Below are 19,150 nucleotides of genomic sequence, written 5' to 3'. Positions count from 1 at the left end.
AAGAACTTTATACTAAGTTTGTAAAACCGTCCGTTGTGAAAAACAGTGTGTTGATTTGTGTTGCCTATAATAGTTTGGCAAATCAAAAGGATGACAATGATCTTATAATTGGAAATCAAACCAGAGAACTTGTAAATTCTTTGAAAGATCATGAGAAAAAAGAATTTTTTCAGTGTGTTAGAAAGTACTTTTCCTCAGCCTGTGATTACATTGTAAGGAAGTTTCCTTCGCAAAATGAATTTCTTTTAAATGCTGAAAAGGCAAATTTGAAACAAATTGAAAATTCATCTTTTGAAAAGATTAGTCTTTTTATTGATAAATTTCCATTTTTGTTAACAATTAAAGAAAATGAATGCCATAATGATGCTTTAGGTGAACTACAGAACCAATTTTCTGCTGCACAGTTTGAAGACTTAGCCTGTTCTGGAGAAGATAGACTTGATGTCCTCGTTGGTACCTTAAAACGAATAAAAAGAGCTGATGGAACACCAAAATATGATAGACTAGCAAGAGTTTTATGTGCTATTCTCGTAATTCCACACAGTAATGCTGAGTGCGAGTTCAATTTTTCCTCAAATGGCATTCATTGTTTGCTCTTCATTTGCAAATTTTTGTGTTATTTAAGGTTTGCTGCAACATTCTAAATATGATGCAAACTAATCGAAAACTGCAGAAGGTCGTGCTTTATTGCAATGGCATGGTTTATTGGATTGACAACTTGTTTTGGTGGGGATGAACATCATCAAGAGCACATTTTAAGGATTCACTTACACAGTACTACTCACTGTAATACTGGTACCAGAAGTTGGCTGTGGAATTACTTCAGTAATGTAACAAATATCAGTTAATTTTTTCTATGTATATTTCTTTAGATTTTCAGTGTTGTGAAGAGAAACAAAACTATGTTTCGTTTTTCAGTTTCACCAAAAACTAGAAAACATTTTAATTGCTAAATGTTATGAGGAAACTAATTGTTATGACAGGAAATTTTCCAAAGAATTTTTGGCTAAAGCCAAAAAATGCACTCTAAATTCATTGCAATAATTTTTTTGTGTAACATTAAGTTCTTGTTTTATGTTTCCTAATAAATTTTTTAGTTACTACTTAATTGAGATTTACTAATGTAAGTACAATTTTTTTTCTGTTTGTATAAATTGTTATTTTTTTAGTATCAAAGCATGATATTAATTCTTCGTGTTCTTCTGAATTTTGGAGAAATCTTCTGAATTTTTATCTTTAGAGGTTGGGAGGTATGGTGATCAGAAATAATTTTTTAAGCTGCTGTTTTGTATTTAGTTACATACAGATTTAAATATTGTGTTCTTTTATGAAATTTTGTTGTGTATTCAAAATTGTATATTTTATCTTTTTGAATTTCAGATGAATAATTTAATTGTATCATGTGTGTATAAAAGCTACTTCTTATTTATAGCTGGGGTTGCACTGGAGGTTAAACAAGCAGTGGTGTGATTCTAATAGTATGATGGAATACGTAAGTTTCCTATTTAGGTATTACATCTTGCCTTGAAAGTAATTTGGTATAATAGTACTTTATAAAATATGCATTTTGTGTGTACTGTAAACTGTTAAAGTACATGATGTTTAGGGATGCATTCTATGCAATTCGAAATCTACACATAATTTTTAACTCTTCAAAACTTACTAAATAAAAGTCTGCTGTTGACCAATAGTTTTTGCTAATACAGTTTCTGCGTACAGTTATATATATATATAATGTATTTTTCTAAATTTTTTGTAGTTAATACATTTTATGTGTACGCTTAAGTTTCACATAAAAGTAAATTGCAAAATGAAAGTTTACTGAGAGATCTAGTAACAGAATTACTAGTTACTAGAGAAGAAATTTTGCTGAAAGTGTACTGAGAGAGTTAATCATTGAAAAAATTCATCTATGGTGCTGCACTATGCTCATTCGTATTATAAGTTAAATTGTGTTTTTATGACAGGATTTGTCTGTCATTGTCCTGTAGGTTACTGAACACTGTAGTTGCTATTCATACTTCTAATAATTTATGCAAAAAAGTTCTGTTTCAAATATAATGAAAAATCCACAGTGCCTATCAGCATTTCCACTTCAATTTTTCCTCAAATGGCATTCATTGTTTGCTCTTCATTTGCAAATTTTTGTGTTATTTAAGGTTTGCTGCAACATTCTAAATATGATGCAAACTAATCGAAAACTGCAGAAGGTCGTGCTTTATTGCAATGGCATGGTTTATTGGATTGACAACTTGTTTTGGTGGGGATGAACATCATCAAGAGCACATTTTAAGGATTCACTTACACAGTACTACTCACTGTAATACTGGTACCAGAAGTTGGCTGTGGAATTACTTCAGTAATGTAACAAATATCAGTTAATTTTTTCTATGTATATTTCTTTAGATTTTTCTAACTGGCAGTGGTTCAAAAATCACCTAAATAGCCTTTGAACTACTCGACATTGAAAATGCAGCACTAAGGAGTGGCCAGAAAGGGATGAAACTCAGCAAACAGAGAGAGACAGTAGCAAACAATAATTTATCTTTATTTTGAAATTATATGCATAATACAGTGCAAGAACAACGTTGGCTAAGGAGGTTGTAGGACCACCTTGGACGGCGATATTTGAAGCAACACATCTAGGTACAGAGTCAGTGAGACTACGGCTGGCATCCTGAGGAATGGCTCTCCATTCTCTGTCAACCATTCACAGTTCGTCTTCTGAATGCAGCAATGGCAGTGTGCAAATGGTGATCAAATTGCATCCCAAATATGTTCGATTGGTGAGAGATCAGGAGAGAAAAGTGGCCAGGGAAACATCTGTACACCTTGCACAGCACATTGGCTGATGCGAGCAGTGTGTGGCCAGATGTTATCCTGCAGATAAAAGGCATTGGGCACTCTCTGAAGGTAGGGGAGTGTCACCGGCTGCAGCATATCATCCACGTTTTATTGCTGTCATAGTGCCCAAAATATGAACTAGAGATGTTCTGGAATCATACGCACTTGTGTCCCAAATAATGATGTCACGCGGTGGGGCATTCCACAATTGCTGCCAGATTGGATCTGTTTCCACGTCACTGTCACTCTCATTTATGGTGGCTGTTGTTAGAGAAACAGAAGTGTGACTGATCTGAGAACACAACCCTGTGCCATTTCATCGTCTACATCACTTGAGCCCGGCACCATTGCAGACATTGCTGTCTATGATATTGGGTGTGGTAGTTTTAACGTACACCACGAGTGCAGGCTAGCCACCAATCGATGGCAAATGGTTCTAGTCTATATGGGAACATTCAGAGTGTCTTGAACATGCTATAGCATGGAGGTAGAAGTGGCTGGCGAGTGCACTACTGCTTGCCACTCAACATCATTTGCATAACTTGGTGACGTGCATCTACCCTCAAATTTGCATACTTTTCAGGCCACTCCTTGGTGTTGCATTTTCAATGTCAGGTAGTGTATGTGCTAGTTCTTTCAATTTGCTGTCAATCTATAACACTTTTCAAAATATGTAATAAAAAGAATTCTGATATGTGAAACTTTACAATTTAAAACTTAAGTGTATGTCAAAATAAAATTCACTTAAGTGATAATTCGTTAAGATTTAGGAAATACACATATTGTAGTTCTGATGTATTTCATACTTCAGTGTTAAAAATTAACATGAAATTGTTGAGGTTTTATTTTTAAAGATGGTACTTAGATCCTAAAAGCTATAAGCCCCCTAAAATAGTTGAATGCAGTGTCTTGATATTGTAATGACATAAAATGTGTAAATGTAAGTACTAGAGTTGAGAAATAAAGGATTTGATATTAATATGGTAGGGTTGTTTGTAATTCAGTAAATACAATCAAGGTAGTAAATCTTTATCTGCATTTGATTACATTGTCTCAGCTAAGAACAAACAAACTGGTGATCCGTCACATTCGACTTGCTTATTTAATAACAGAAGCAACTACAGTCAAAAGTCGTTAATCCGAACTTGTCGGGACTTCAGCGATTCCGGATTATCGATTTTTCCGGATTGTAGATCATCAGTTTAAATCTCGTAAGATGGCATGCAGAAATTCTAAAATTAAAAATATGAAACCGTAATTTATGAAATAAAGAACAATTATGATCTAAAGGGTATCAAAATTTACAAAAAAAAAAAAAAAAAAAGCTTAATATTTATTTGTTTACTTTATTAAACATTTCTTTCAATGTAAGTTGTTTAAGTTGCTTCGTTTTATGTGATAATACTTTCTCTTTAATTCTATAAACAGACATAATTTCTTGTTCAGTGTTCAGTTACGAAGTTCCGCTGTTCAAGTCCCGTAATTGCTGTGCCGAGAATACCGACTAACTTGTCAATCAAAATTTTTTCGTTTTCACTAACCTCTCTGTCACCTTCTTCATGTCTTTATACATTTTTTGCAGCAATTCCACTTTTTGTTTGATGGACATCGAAACATGCTTTCGTTTTGTAGATCATTTGGGAGCTCCAGCATCGAAAATTCTATTTGATATAATCGAAAGTTCAAGCTTACTTTTATAGTATTGCTCTTACAGTCTGCAAAAAATAATATGCCGGATCCAATTCAAAAATTAAGGAACAACACAATCATTAATATTAACTGAAATAGATAATTAGATAATTTTAGCTTACACCGTCCGTTATACATTAAATGCGCAGGCGAAAACGTATTCTGCACTTGTGCACACGCATATGCGCAGTAGTCAAGGTCTTACGCGCACGCATAAAACGCCTGTGCGCATGTGCCAACGCGGCGCATGCGCAGAAAGTTTTTAGCTTTGAGGTCCGAATTAACGACTTTTGACTGTACATTAATGTATGCCAAAGTGAATAAGCATTAAAAACCCCACCATTTTGGCAAGAAAAACCGAACCTTTGGTTTCACCAAGTGAAAGTCCAGTTTCATATAAACATGGAAGAAAAGGAAATGAAAAGTCTAGCTACAGATTTTTCTGGAAGAAATGTTAAAATCTTTATGGCTGGATAAATTGCCTAATTTTATAAGAAATATTTTTGTCATAAGTGACAAAAATTGAGACAAATTGGCTACGATGGCTGACAAAATTCATGACATGAAATCTGTAAAAGAAATTTATGCTGTTTCACCAAACATTAGTATTAATGATGCTTTATTTGCAAGCCTTAAAACAGAAAATTGACAAAGTGGAAATAAATGATTGCTCTAGAACCATACTTAGATATAACCAGAATACATCTCGGTTATGATATCTAAGTATTGATCATCATATCTAAATATTGAGTCTCAAAGTCATAGCTGTTCATGAAAGCAATTTAATACAAAAGGTAAATATGTATAATATTTTCATTTTAAATTTGGCAATCGTTGTTGACCTGACAAATGCTATTTTCCATGTGCTTGGCAAGAGAAGTCATAAAACTCCCTATTGCAACAGGATTAGTGGCTACTGCTGTTGCTGATATCAGTGACAGCCACAAGTTTTGTTTATTTGTGAAGGACAAAACCACAGGACTGCAGTTGTTAATAGATTCAGGTGCTGTACTGATGTTAGTCTCATTCCTGCAACTCGTCATAATTAAACAGGTGATTTTAAATTATACGCAGCGAATGGAACAGAAATTCTCGGTTTTTGATAATTCTATTAGTACCTTAGATACAAATTCTAAATATGCTAATTTCTTACAATACCCAAATGAAGCAAAACCAAATTTATCACTGTCAGCATTTGAGTATAATGTTGAGCATTATTACAACAGGACAACCTGTTTATACCAAAGCTAGACAATTGGATTCTAAGTGATGACTAATAACAAAACAGGAATTTCAATATAGTGTATGAAATATGGAAAAACTCTGGATTGAGAATTAATATTTCTAAATCTGTTTTTGGAGTTAACGAATTGGAATTTTTAGGATTTCTAATTATATCTGAGGGATCAAAACCTCTTCCTGTAAGCTATTCTTAATGTTAAATTGCAGGACACTATTCATCAAATATGAACTTTTCTCAGTTAATTTCTACCATCATTTTTTTGAAAAATGCCGCTCGTGCTCAAGCTATTTTACATGACTATTTAAAAGGCGCGAAGAAAAGTGATACTTGGAAAATAACGTGGATGGATGAGGCCATTCAGCAATTTGAGAAATGTAAGGAAGATTTAGCAAATGTTGCCCTTCTGTTTCAGCCAGACCCAGAATTACTCTTTTCATTGTGCACAGGTGCTTTGGATTGGGCAGTAGGTTCAGTTTTACAATAATTTGAAAATGTTAGTTGGAAGCCAATCAGATTTTATTCTATGAACTATGGGTGATCAATTAGCAAAATTACAGTACACATGATTCCAAACTTCTTGCAATTTATTTTTCCATTAAATATGTCAAACATTTGTTAGAAGGACGAAAATTCACATTGTATAGATTAAATTACACATTAATTACATCATCACACATTAATTAAATTCACATTGTAATTATAAATGTTCACTTTGCATATTATTGCATTTTTTGTCACAACACTTTTTGTACTGGATTTCTTTTTAGAATCCAATGTTTAGAATCCAGAGATTTAGTTTTGCTACAAGATAAAAAAATAAAGGATTTGATAGTAATATGGGCAGTGTTGTTGGTAGTTCAGTAAAATTATCATTAAGGTAATGAACCTTTATCTGCATTTTATTACATTGTCTGAGCTAAGAACAAACAAGATCATAATTGGAGCCATCATTATTACTTGTTTGCTTATTGCCAATCCAGACAAAAGTAAAATCATGTGATTCCAGATCTATATTATTCCTTCCTGCCAGTAACATTTAGGATGCAAAGAAATTATAGTAGGAGACTTCTTAACAAGTTCTAAGATTTTTCTGCATTCTTAAAAACTTTGACATGTCATTGATTTCCCTCCTCCCAGAATTTCATCATTTTATTTGAGCAATTCATTAGGTGCTTATAATTCTTCAGTTTCAGACTTTGTATTAGAATTACTTTTTACTAATTCATCAGCCTCCCTTCTTTCCACAGCTAATACTGCCATTTTCCATTTTCTCTCCAGTATCTTACATAGTTCTTTTGAAACAGGTTTTCTATTTAAAACATGAAATTAATTTTTTTATTCGAGAAATAAAATTGAAGCTTCACTCTGAGGTCTAATTTGTTACATTTCCTTTCAAATTAAGTTCATTTTTCTTTAATTAATCAATTATTTGCTGACTGTTTTCTTAACTTTTAATCATATTTTAGAGCTCAAGATTTGATTCATGGTAGTCCTCTGTAATGTCATTCTCTTTTGGTTTTGTTAAATTTCTTTCCTTCAAGGCATTCTGCAAGTTTAAATTAAATATATCTATTCCTCATAAATGCTGCTGCATTTTTCTTTAATTCATTAAACTGTTCTTTTCTTCGAGGGCTAACCCAATTTCTGAGTTTGAGGGAGACATCATCATTTGTGTAGCAGTTTTTTTTAAACTTGATTTTGTTACTTTTTGTGCTGTTGAATAACAGATGCTGAAAATTTTTAGCAAGGTTATGCATATTTCACTTTCTTTTACTCCATTCTTATCCATTACGTTTCATAGAATTCATCTTTGCTTGCAGAATTTTATTTTTATCAGTATAAACAGTCTTGATGTTGATTCGCAAGGTCTCAAATTTTGAACTTACTGATGTCTTTGTGTTTTTCATGAACTTCAGGATTTGAAATGTTCATCTTTACCAAATTACCATTGTGACACTAAATGGTAATTCATTAAAACAGGGTTGCCACGCTACCGGGAGAACCGGGAAAAGTCAGGGAATTCGAAAATTGACCAAAATATTCAGGGAAAAGTCAGGGAATTTAAGTATTTTTGTCAAAATCTGGAAAAGTCAGGGAAGTTCATACAACGATCCCGCCAAAAAAAGCGATTTTTGCGCCGACGTCGGAAGAGGTAACTTTTTTGGCGAATTATGTATCACGTGAGTGTCATTCGGGTAACTGGCATAGAGCCAATTTTCGCAGCTCCAATTTGATTGTCTTTTAGAAAGGCAAAGCCACTTTCCCGCAACTTTTGGTTTCCAATATTCTCGAGAATCGCATGTGCAGTGCATAAACTAAAGAATGTACCCGTTCTCGTATAAAACAAAATGGGTTTAATCCTAGTATACGGTACCATGGAGGTTAGAATCAAAGAATATGTATTGTAAAGAAGGAAAACCTCTCTGCAACAGACGTGGCTGTGGCTCCGTTCCATCATAGAGGGAAAACAGCTGTGCATGTCTGATATATTTGTTGCCAAAGCTCGAAACCGGTGTCGAAGTTCGAAGGTCACGTTATCAAGAGTTCATAAAATGAATATCGTTTAAAATTTCTTTAACCACTTGCGCTAAAAAGACGTGCCACGCACGTCAAGCTGCTTTTGTCTCAAACCGCGAGCGACGTGCACGTCGATAAGCATTTATCGCAAAAATGAAAATAACGTGGTGCACACGTCGCCTAACAACAGGATTGTTTATTTCTCAAGTTACAGCTCTGGATTGCACTCTCAGATGCGGAGCGGCGTAAATGAGACACTTTACCGCTTGTTATATTGTAGCGCACGGCACCGCGACCGTGAAGTTTAGTCTTAGCGCAAGTGGTTAAACTCTAAAGGAAAAGAAAATATTTTTTGGCGCAAGTAAATTAATTCATGCATTAGTTATTTTCAGGGAAAAAAAAAACTACGAAAATCCGTTTTTAAAATTATTGCGAAAAATCCAAGAAGAAACGTCCTTTGATAAAACGTTTCTTCTTGGATTTTTTGCAATAATTTAAAAACGGATATTCGTAGTTTTCTTTTTGTCAAAGAGCGTTTCTTCTTAACACACGTTTCTCAATTTCCTGTACACATCGCGGAGAGGGAAATTCTGGCCGCCAGGTTCCGTCGCCAAATCCCCTGGCAAATTTTCCCTCCGCATTCTAGCGGCGTAATAGCATTTACTTGTATGGAACCTTTTCTTCTTTACATAGACGTTCTTTGGTTAGAATAATAATGGGATTTGGCGACATCTTGATGCGCAGTAAACGGGTCATTTTGGTCTTGGCGACAATTTTCAAAATCGTGCCAAAGCCTTACCGTATACTAGAATTTTACCGCAAAATCTTTTTAAACCTTTTTTTTTTTTTTTTTTTTTTTTTAAATAAATGCCTTGCCATTTTGCAGTAAAATAAAAAAAATAGTAATCAGTCATCTAGGCTAGCCATGTAATATAACTATATTCGCTAAAATATCGTTGATTATTCTAATTCAATTTTTAAGTAATTATTTTTATGTTATTCATATAATTTAATGTTGCTTCTTCCCTCTAAATTTATTTATTATTAGTAAATAATATTTCCAAATTTCAGGAAATTTTCTCTGGCATAATCCTGAAATTAATTATAGCAGTATGATGACATACCATCACGAAATTTAATGCACATATTTTTTCCTTATGTATGCTGCGAAATAAATATAAAATACCTCAGTTTATTAAAATAGATTTCTTTCTTTTGTTTAGCTGCAGAATGTCTGCAAAAAAAAAGCCTTACTTTATTCCAGATTGGGAGGATTCTAATCTCAATCTTCAGTGGAGAAAACAACAACTATTATAATTATATTTGTGTTTTCAAGTGTTAAGGTGCCTTTTAAGAACATACCTCACGCAAATTAAATTTACCTAAAATCTAACCTAACTATTTAGCATTGCATTGTGATTTATAAGGACCGGATTAGCCTCGTGTTGAACTGGTGATGATCATGAGTAATAATTAAATAAAACATACATTTGTTATCCAATATATATATCTTAAATTTTATCAAGTTTCTTAAGTGAAAAACTAAACAAAATTATCAAACAAAGTATACCAAGAATAATTAAGAATAAATGTCCTCTGGGATTTATTGAATAATTAAGTGAATTTGCTACACAATACAAGTAATACCATAATTAATTTACCTCTTAGCACACCCAACGTACATTACGCGGATAGATTGGAATTTTCTTGAAACACACCTGGAAAACCTGGAAAAGTCAGGGAATTTCATTCTTCTGTTTGAGTGGCAACCCTGTTAAAATGTCCAGTACATTGTATGTTTAATGTGGAAGAACTTCTTCCTTTTGAAACTGCGTGTCCTTGATCCAGTGTTCAGAGTTGACATCAGGAGTGAACCTCAGTTTTAAGTGAAGTAGCATTCTGAATTGACTGTTTGGTATTAAAGAAAAGAACAGAGTCAAGATGCCATCAACATACAAATCATCGTCATACAAATAGTGACTTTATGTGAATAAAGAGGCTGGGCAATGACTGTCGTGCTTCTGACTGTCCCAAATCCAATAATTTTAATCAATGGCCATATTTGTCTAACAAGAAATCAGCTTCATTGGAAAAAATAATATCACCAGGGTTGAAACCAGTGTCAATCATTTGGCACAGGATGTTGGCAAAATTCAATATTTTCCTTACTGCATTTGCCCAAGAGGTTGCCTAAACTGGATTTTGTAGGGGAAAATGTCAAGATCTTTGAGGGCTGTTCTGCATACTGTGGCTAGACTGACATCAAGTTATTTTACCAAGTGTTGCACTGATACCAGTTCTTCCATTCTCGTTTTTGATGACGATTTTCAGTACCCTTGCTGTCTTTAATTTGAATTGTCTTTGTCATCAGCTGCTGAACCTGTTCAAATTTGTTAATTAATACATATAATGCACTTAATTATCGAATACTCTGGTTTATTTTTATAATTACTAGACCTCTTTCTGAGTGTTTTATTGGGTTTTTGGTCACAAAGGTAAAAATTTTAACTTGAAAACTGCTTGCAACTGTATATCAGTCCGTGTTAGGGGTTGTGGGGAAATGAACAAAAATAATGAAATTTCATAAGTTTCCTTTAGGCTGCTGCACAAACACACAAAATTTGGAAATACCAAATCCATCCAAATGATGAGTTATTCAAATAACAGATCAATGAGACCCACTGAGGTTGCTTGTCCCATTATTTATATCATCATGATAGTCATTAGTTATTTGAGTATACTATCCTCTTTTATTTGACAGTAATTACTATGTGGCATTAAATTTTTAATTCTTGATTTTGATAATTTGATTTTTAATTTTATAAAGTTGTTCTAGAATAATACTACTGTAGAAGGTATAAAACAAACTAAAATGAATCATGCATGTTTTAGAATAAATATGACAAGTAATAATTTCATGCAGAGACAACGCTGATGGAACGGGACAGCTTCCGTCCTAATGCGGTGTAATAGGCGCGTCGGAATTAAGTGCTGCCCCGCCCTTGATCAGTCCACAATGTTGCGACCCCACAGAGCAAGGGCAGACAAGGCAGTACCAGTACGGTCCCTGCCGAGCCTTACTCTATCCCGAGAGCCCTCAGGCCTTCTGTGAAGTTATGCCCCCCCCCCCTGTGGTTGAGACTGCCTAGGTACAGATCCTAACCAGGCGTTCGCCTGAGTCAACCCCCGGTGGGGATTTATGCAGAGACAGGCGAGTCTGTTTTTATACTTTCATACATGTGATTTGTAATTTTTAGTTTTACTGCTAGATGCATTAGAAGCACAGTGGCGCAATGGCTAGCTCATTGCGCAGCAGCACCACAGATCCGGGGTTCAAACTCCGGACTGGGCAAGGTTGACTCAGCCTTTCATCCCTTGAGTGGCTTGATAAAATGAGTACCAAGTTCACTTGGGGACTTAACATCGGGGGATCCTGCTTCAGGCAAACCACTTGTTCAGGGCATATGCTTATGCACCCCGGGGCCCATGGTCAAGAAAGCAGATTTCTGGGCAGTGCAGGCCTTGGCTGTCTAGGGTTGTTGCACCACTGAGTTTAGTTTAGTAGCTAGTTACGTTATTAGTAATTTCATCTCTGTTAAACATAGAAAATGCCGTGGTTCACAAAACAAATATTTATTACTGAGATATGCAGAGTTACATGCAAAGAAATCCAAGCAAGCAGAGTTAAGTACAAGCAGAGATAAGCGATTACAGAGGTCATATATATAACTTTACAACAGATCATGGTTTAACAAATCATAAACAACACACAATAAATAACCAATCAAAAATAACAAAGAATGGGATTAAGTTTCAGAATAATTCGGACCTGACCGAAAGCTAATGAATGTATCGGACGTGACAGAAAGCTATACTTCCTTTCAACCAGTAAGAATGCGATTACAAATATCTCAACACTCCCCCTTAATCGCACATTATACAATACATAAAAGAATTACACAATTTTTAAACAGCTCAACGATAACAGTTAATAGAATTTTGTTTTGGACAAAGTCTTAGTTAACATATCTGCAATTTGTAAACCTGATTGTACATATTCAATTCGAATATTATTTTCCTTAATAATCTTACAAGTGAACTTTAATTTTATATCTATATGTTTCAACCTACCTGAAGAGTTTTCATTAACAATACTTTTAATACATGACTGGTTATCCTCAAAAATATAAACATTCTTAACACTGGAAATTTCGTTTACTACATTTTTTATCCATAAAACATCTTGAATACCTTTACATAAAGCAATTATTTCAGCTTCTGTTGATGAAATTGCAATACTCTTTTGCTTGTAACAGTACCACATAATAGGACAGTTTGAAAACATTATAAAATAACCAGTAATTGATTTTGTATCTTGAGTATCTCCCCCCCTCCATCTGCATGTACATACAAACACAAGTTTGCCCTTTCGTAATCACCCTTTTTGTATATCAATTTTAAATTTAAGGGGTTTTTCAAGAACCTAAGAATTCTTTTTAGAGCACACCAGGCAATATCAGTAGGATGCTCCTGCAGTTGGCTTAAGCAATTTACTGCAAATAAAATATCTGGCCTTGTAATATATGCCAAGTAAAGTAAAGATCCAATTAATTCTTTGTATGGGCCATGAAATGCATTTCCTTTCTGAAAATCAGCTGCTGTAGATTTTGGTTCAATGGGAGTTTGGGCTGTTTTACAATCAGACATTTTAAATTTATCAAGTAATTTTCCAAAATATGGTTTCTGATCTAAATATAAACAACGAGACTCAAATTTCAGTCTAATGCCTAAAAATTCTGAGACCCTTTCAGATTTTGAAATTCACTAGACAACAATGATATTATAATATTTATTTCTTTTACATCCGAACCTGCAATTAATAAGTCATCTACATAAAGAGCCATAATTACTTTCTTACAATTTATATTTCTTATAAAAATACATGGTTCAGAGTCCAATTGCTTAAAATCTAATTTAATGACAAAATTAAGAAATTTCTGATACCATTGTCGAGGAGAGTGTTTAAGACCATATAAACTTTTTTTAAGTTTACATTTCTTACCACTCATATCATCATCATATCCTTTTGGTTGGTCCATGTAGATGATATCATCTAACTTACCGTTCAAGAAAGCTGTCTTGACATCTAAAGTAAAAGTTTGCAAACCTTCATTATTGATAATTACCAGGATTAAACGTAAAGAGCACATACTAATTACTGGAGAAAACGTTTCTGTGTAATTTATGCCTTCTTTTTGCATAAAGCCACGAGCAACAAGCCTGGCTTTGTAAGTTCCATCTCGTTTTTTACGTAGAACCCATTTGCAGGAAATAGCTCTTTTATCAGGGGGTAAACTTTACAGGTCCCAGACGTCGTTATCTTCCATAGATTTCATTTCCTCATCCATAGCTCTTTTCCATAGTTCTTGTTCTACTTGTGGTAGATTTACAATATCTTCAAATGTCAGAGTGTCTTGTGCAAACATTACTTGGTAAATCTCAGGATTAGGTTCCCTAACTGGTTGTTTCTTTTCTCTTGAAGATTTTCTTTCTCTTGAAGATCCTCCTTCTTATTTGTGGCATTTAATTCGCCGTTATCAGGATCTGAAATTGATTTGTCTTCATTTTTAATGTCATCATTGTCATTTTCACTCAAATCAGAACTATCGGAAATATATTTTTGATTTTCTACTTTCTTCTTTTCTTCATTAAATTTAACATTTCTGGAAACAATGATGCGTCTTGTTTCTGGAATTATTAAACGATATCCCATTGTGGAATAACCTACAAATATCATTCCGACAGATTTTCATCTAGTTTCTTTCTTTGTGATTGTGGAACAAGAGTATAAGCATCACAGCCAAATACACGAATGTTTGTTAAATCAGGATTTTCACCATACTTCAGAAAATAAGGAACATGATTGTCAATTGAACTATTTGCGAGTCGATTACTTACGCAGCCGTACGTACTGCTTCACCCCCAAAGAAATTTTGGTAATTTTGCCTCAAGTGTCATTGCTCCAGCTTTTTCCAGTACAGTTCTATTTGCTCGTTCAGCAACACCATTTAGAAAAGGTGTATAGGGAGGTGCAGAATCTATTTTTACACTTGTTCTTTTAGCAACATCATGCAATTCTCCACTGGCATATTCTTTGGCATTGTCACAGCACAGTAGATTTGTAACAGTTGGATTCAATTTAAAGAAAAGCTTGAGTTCATCAGCAATGTCACTTTTTCTTTTAAACAGTCTGATTTCCATAAATCGCGAGTAGTCATCAATTATAGTCATGAAATACTTTTCCCCATGGAATGTTTGAGGTTCTATTGGACTACATATATCAGTGTGTATAGTTATAAGCGCTTTGGATTCTTTTATGCGAGGACCCTTTCCTATAGGCAAAGCACTTTGTTTGGCATGAACACATACTTCACAAAAGGATTCTTTTGCAGGAAGATTCATTAGTTTTAATTTTTGATCACAGCAGTGTCCTAATCCTCTGTGCCATAAATCATCATTCTTTACTGCTAAAGCTGTAAATAGGTTTGGTGAAAAATCACTAAAATATTGTTCGCAGTTGTCCAAATATCCAAATCTAAAACGCTTGTTTTTGTTTTTCAATATAAACTATTTCATTTTTAAAAATTATGCTCAAACCTGCTGCTTCAATATTTTTGACAGAAATTAATTGTCCGTTTAATTTTGGAACGTAAAGAACATCTTTTAACATTATTTCAACACCATTCTTAGTTTTACCGCAAATATCACCAATTCTTTCCACTTCTAAAACCGCCGACTTAGACACACACTTAACAGTTCCAGTCTTAGGCTTAATTGAGGTAAACCATTCCTTGTGAGAAGACATATGAGAAGTTGCACCGGAATCAATAATAAATTGATCATGCACAAGATTTCCAGCCATAAAAGATATTGCAGGGGATGCATACTTATTACTATTTAAATTTGCCTGCTTTTTAGAATTATCAAAACTTTCACTTTTGAAATGACCAGTTTTCCCACAGTTATGACAGATGCAGTTCTTTTTCCTACAAAATTTAACAGACTGTCCTTTTCTTTTACAATAAGTACAAAACAATTCTTTACGAGCACTAATAAAAACAGAGTTATCCGTATTTGGTTTAGAATACTTATTTTCACTTTTATAATCAAACATAAGAGATTCACAATCATATTTTTGATATTTGTAATCTTGATATTTGTAAAGTCTGCTTGTAACAAAATCTAAACTCAAATTATCACTTGGTTGATTTTCTAGAGATGCTTTAACATTTTCATATTCCTTTGGCAAAGACATTAAAATGTAAATTATAATATTAAAGTCGCTTACTTCAGAGCCAGAGACGCGTAGACTACTCACCAAGTTCATTATGCTGTCAATATGCTGTCTCATTGACACATCTTTGGATTTCCTTATGGTAGCTAGACGTTTACACATTAAAATTTGACTCACTGCACCTTTAGCGCTATACGTAGTTTGTAGTTTCTTCCATATTTTACATGCCGTGTCTTCACGTTGAAGAGAAGCGATAACATTATCACTTAGAAGTGCAAGTATTAAGGCATAAGCCTTTTTTGATTTCAAAACATCTGCAACTGTGTCCGCAATTGCTTGTTTCCAAAAATGTATCCAATTCCCTTGCTGTAAATACTGCTTGAACTCTTCGACACCAAACAGTAAAGTTATTAACACCATCAAATGGCGCAACACCAAAAGCTTCCCTTTCACCTCCGGAAAAAGCCATCATTCACGGAACACCAAAACAAAATCATGCGAACGATAAATTATTACACTGGAAATAGAAGGTTCAATTAGGGAACTATCATTGTATTCTAATTTTTGAAGAACCACACTCTGCTGTTAAACATAGAAAATGCCGTGGTTCGCAAAACAAATATTTATTACTGAGATATGCAGAGTTACATGCAAAGAAATACAAGCAAGCAGAGTTAAGTACAAGCAGAGGTAAGCGGTTACAGAGGTCATATATATAACTTTACAACAGATCATGGTTTAACAAATCATAAACAAGACACAATAAATAACCAATCAAAAATAACATAAAGAATGGGATTAAGTTTCAGAATAATTCGGACGTGACAGAAAGCTATACTTCCTTTTAACCAGTAAGAATGCGATTACAAATATCTCAACAATCCCTAATGCAAGCATCCCCTGATCTTTTAAAACCTACTTTTTCAAATCCTTATATTCATAGTCGGAGCCTATATCTCTCAACCTACTTCATTGTGTTTTATAAATTTAAAGGTGCGCTTTTGTTAACTTTGGCGTGTGTTTATATATTAAGTATGCAATTTAACTCTTGCATTCCAGAAATAAACTGTTTTAGACATGCATTTGCGATCTAAAAATGAACTGAATTTACAATTTGATTATTTTTGGTGATAAATGAAGCTGTGGCCCCCATCACTTGAGAAGAAACCACCTTTATTAAGAAGGGCTACCTGCCTAGCCTAATCCTTTGTTATCGGAATGGTCATAATAACTGTAGCTTGAAAAGACAGCTGGGGCATGTATCACACCTCTTTATGTAGCAGTGTAATTATCTGTTTTGGTGGGAGTGAATCCCTAATGTATATTAAAGAAATTGTTTCCCTCTGTTTTTCTTTGTTCCTGGATGGTTGCTTAGTAAATATACCCTTAAAGAAATGAATCCTGTTGCACACAGATTGTTGTTCCATACAGGAAAAGATCCCTCAAAAGAGGGCAGCATTATGGGAAACTAATCTTTGTAAGTAACTGGAGAGTATCAGAACTCTGGTTCAAAAGCTTGAAGGTGAATTTTTATTCAAATGCTCATACAGATGATGCTTGAAGAAAGATATCAGTATACATTTGAATAGTTCTTTGACACAGCTTAAAGAAATCTTTTAACCCTCTGAGTGTTATGACCGGATTTAGTTGTCCCTTGTTTCAAAAACTATCATACAAAGATTAATATTTAACTTTTTTCCGTTTGCCTGAGATAACTCGGGATAGTAAACTAATATTAAAAATAAATGCTTTTACACCTTCAAAAAATTTAAAATTCAACTTAAAACCTACATATTTTGATTTGTTTCGTTTTGTTGTATTTAATAATAAAATAAAATCTGATGTGTACACCACGACTTCCTTGCATGGAATATTAAATTGTATGCATTTTTTCTTGCATTTTATTTAAACTTATTAGATTGAATTAAACCTACTTCGATACTTACGTATTATCGCAACCAGGTTGGCGCGATTTGTAAGTTTGAGTAAAATAGTATGAATAGAAAGAAAATGTACATTTATTAATTACAGATAATTTTTAATACAGTTTTTTATATTATTTTGTTTTAAAATATAAAATAGCAATTAAACCCTTCCGATTTCGAATTTGAATAAGTTGCAGAATTAATTTTCGACAGAAATCTTTTGGCTATTGCTTTTAGCACTGATTGGAAACCGTCTTCGCCATTGTAATTATTCCAAGCTATAACAGTTTTATCAGCAATTCCCATTTCTTCTGCACAAAATTTAATTGAACTCTTTACACCAACAATAAATGAAGCGCACCACTGTCACAAATGAAATTCGGCTACCTTCAAACCAATTTTCAGTTCTCACACCCAAATGTTGATTGCACTCTTCCACGTTACATTTCCAGAAGATTTGCTTTCCAAAATACAGTTTCATTTTATGAGAATTTTTACAAGTACGTTCGTTCGGTATAATTCCATATCCCTGCAACAATTCAACAGCATCTTTTTCACTCGCAGGCAGATCCCAAATACCCATAGTTAAAGTATTTCAGGGCATTCAATCTAACCAGTAAGAAAAATAATTTCTTTACGAAAAACTACGTATAACACGTAGGGTTGTCGTAAGTAGGGTCGCCAAATTTGGCGATTTATGCGAATTTTGGCCTGGTTGCGTTAATACGTAAGTACGCCTACTTCGCCAACAGCGCATAAACCACAATAGAATAAATGCATTCTTTAAAATTCACTTTGTTTACCATAGCAACACTATGGTGCTAGGTTTACTTAACAGTATTATATTTCATTCATATTATAACTCAGAATGCACAAAATGTATATCATTTAAAGAATTATCTAATCGTTGCCACATGTTCTATTCAAATACTATAATAAAGCCAGAACTGTGTATAAAAGAAATTAAACAAACAAAACAAAAAAGAAACAGTTTTTCACAGACGATTGAGTATTTCTCATTTAATTAATTCAGTTCTCACTTCGCGAGAAGGCAAAAATACATAAAAACTCAAAATATCTATATTAAAAATTACGAAGTAAATCTCAAACGCTTATTTCCTCGAAAAAATTCGAGAAAGAATTAAGCATGATTTAACTGGCAATAATAAATGAATGCATTATATTTGTTATTGCGAAGCTAAGTTTTTCTAGATTGGCAACAAATCTACTAGTCTCCTGTTTCAAATGTAAACATCAATGGCCGCCATTAAAAACAGGCTTAGCGGCAATTAAACAACTTTAAAGTTGCTGATAATTCTAAAAATATTGCACAAAGATTTACTAAGGGCATAAAATCCTTAACCGGAAGATAAAAACAACATAATTCAATCATTTTTAAAGCAAAAAATGTACAATTTACAAACATATAAGAGTAAAGAAACTGAGATCACTGAGCCGGGTAATAGAGTGGATATATATATAAATATATTTATATACGTTTGATGCGGCCGATTGCAACCAAAATACGAGGTGCACATCTGCACGTTATAGCAGTCCTATATACAAAATTTCAACGTTCTGAGGCTACTCGTTTTGGAGTTATGCGAGATACGTACATACGCACGCGCGCACGTATGT

At 33.7% G+C, this 19,150-nt stretch overlaps 1 protein-coding gene across 4 annotated transcripts in view; it reads left to right on the top strand.

Annotated features, from left to right (window-relative positions):
* LOC118179996 (cysteine-rich hydrophobic domain-containing protein 2) overlaps positions 1-19,150 on the top strand; it is a 94,851-nt gene that overhangs the window by 34,647 nt on the left and 41,054 nt on the right. For 2 of the 4 annotated variants that reach the window (XM_085809400.1, XM_085809399.1), the window contains exon 5: positions 1,433-1,492. In XM_085809400.1, coding sequence (XP_085665526.1) covers positions 1,433-1,492 — 60 coding nt within the window. Of the gene's footprint in view, positions 1-1,432; positions 1,493-9,516; positions 12,417-16,727; positions 16,936-19,150 lie in introns of those variants that run through there. The other 2 variants (XM_035349151.2, XM_085809398.1) reach the window with 2 other exon arrangements.

The sequence above is a fragment of the Stegodyphus dumicola genome, chromosome X2 (genome assembly GCF_044657685.1).
Source record: "Stegodyphus dumicola isolate Sdum_Otavi_A_Nest chromosome X2, ASM4465768v1".
Taxonomy (NCBI): Eukaryota; Metazoa; Arthropoda; class Arachnida; order Araneae; family Eresidae; genus Stegodyphus; species Stegodyphus dumicola.
This window is presented reverse-complemented; position numbering and strand designations above follow the sequence as displayed.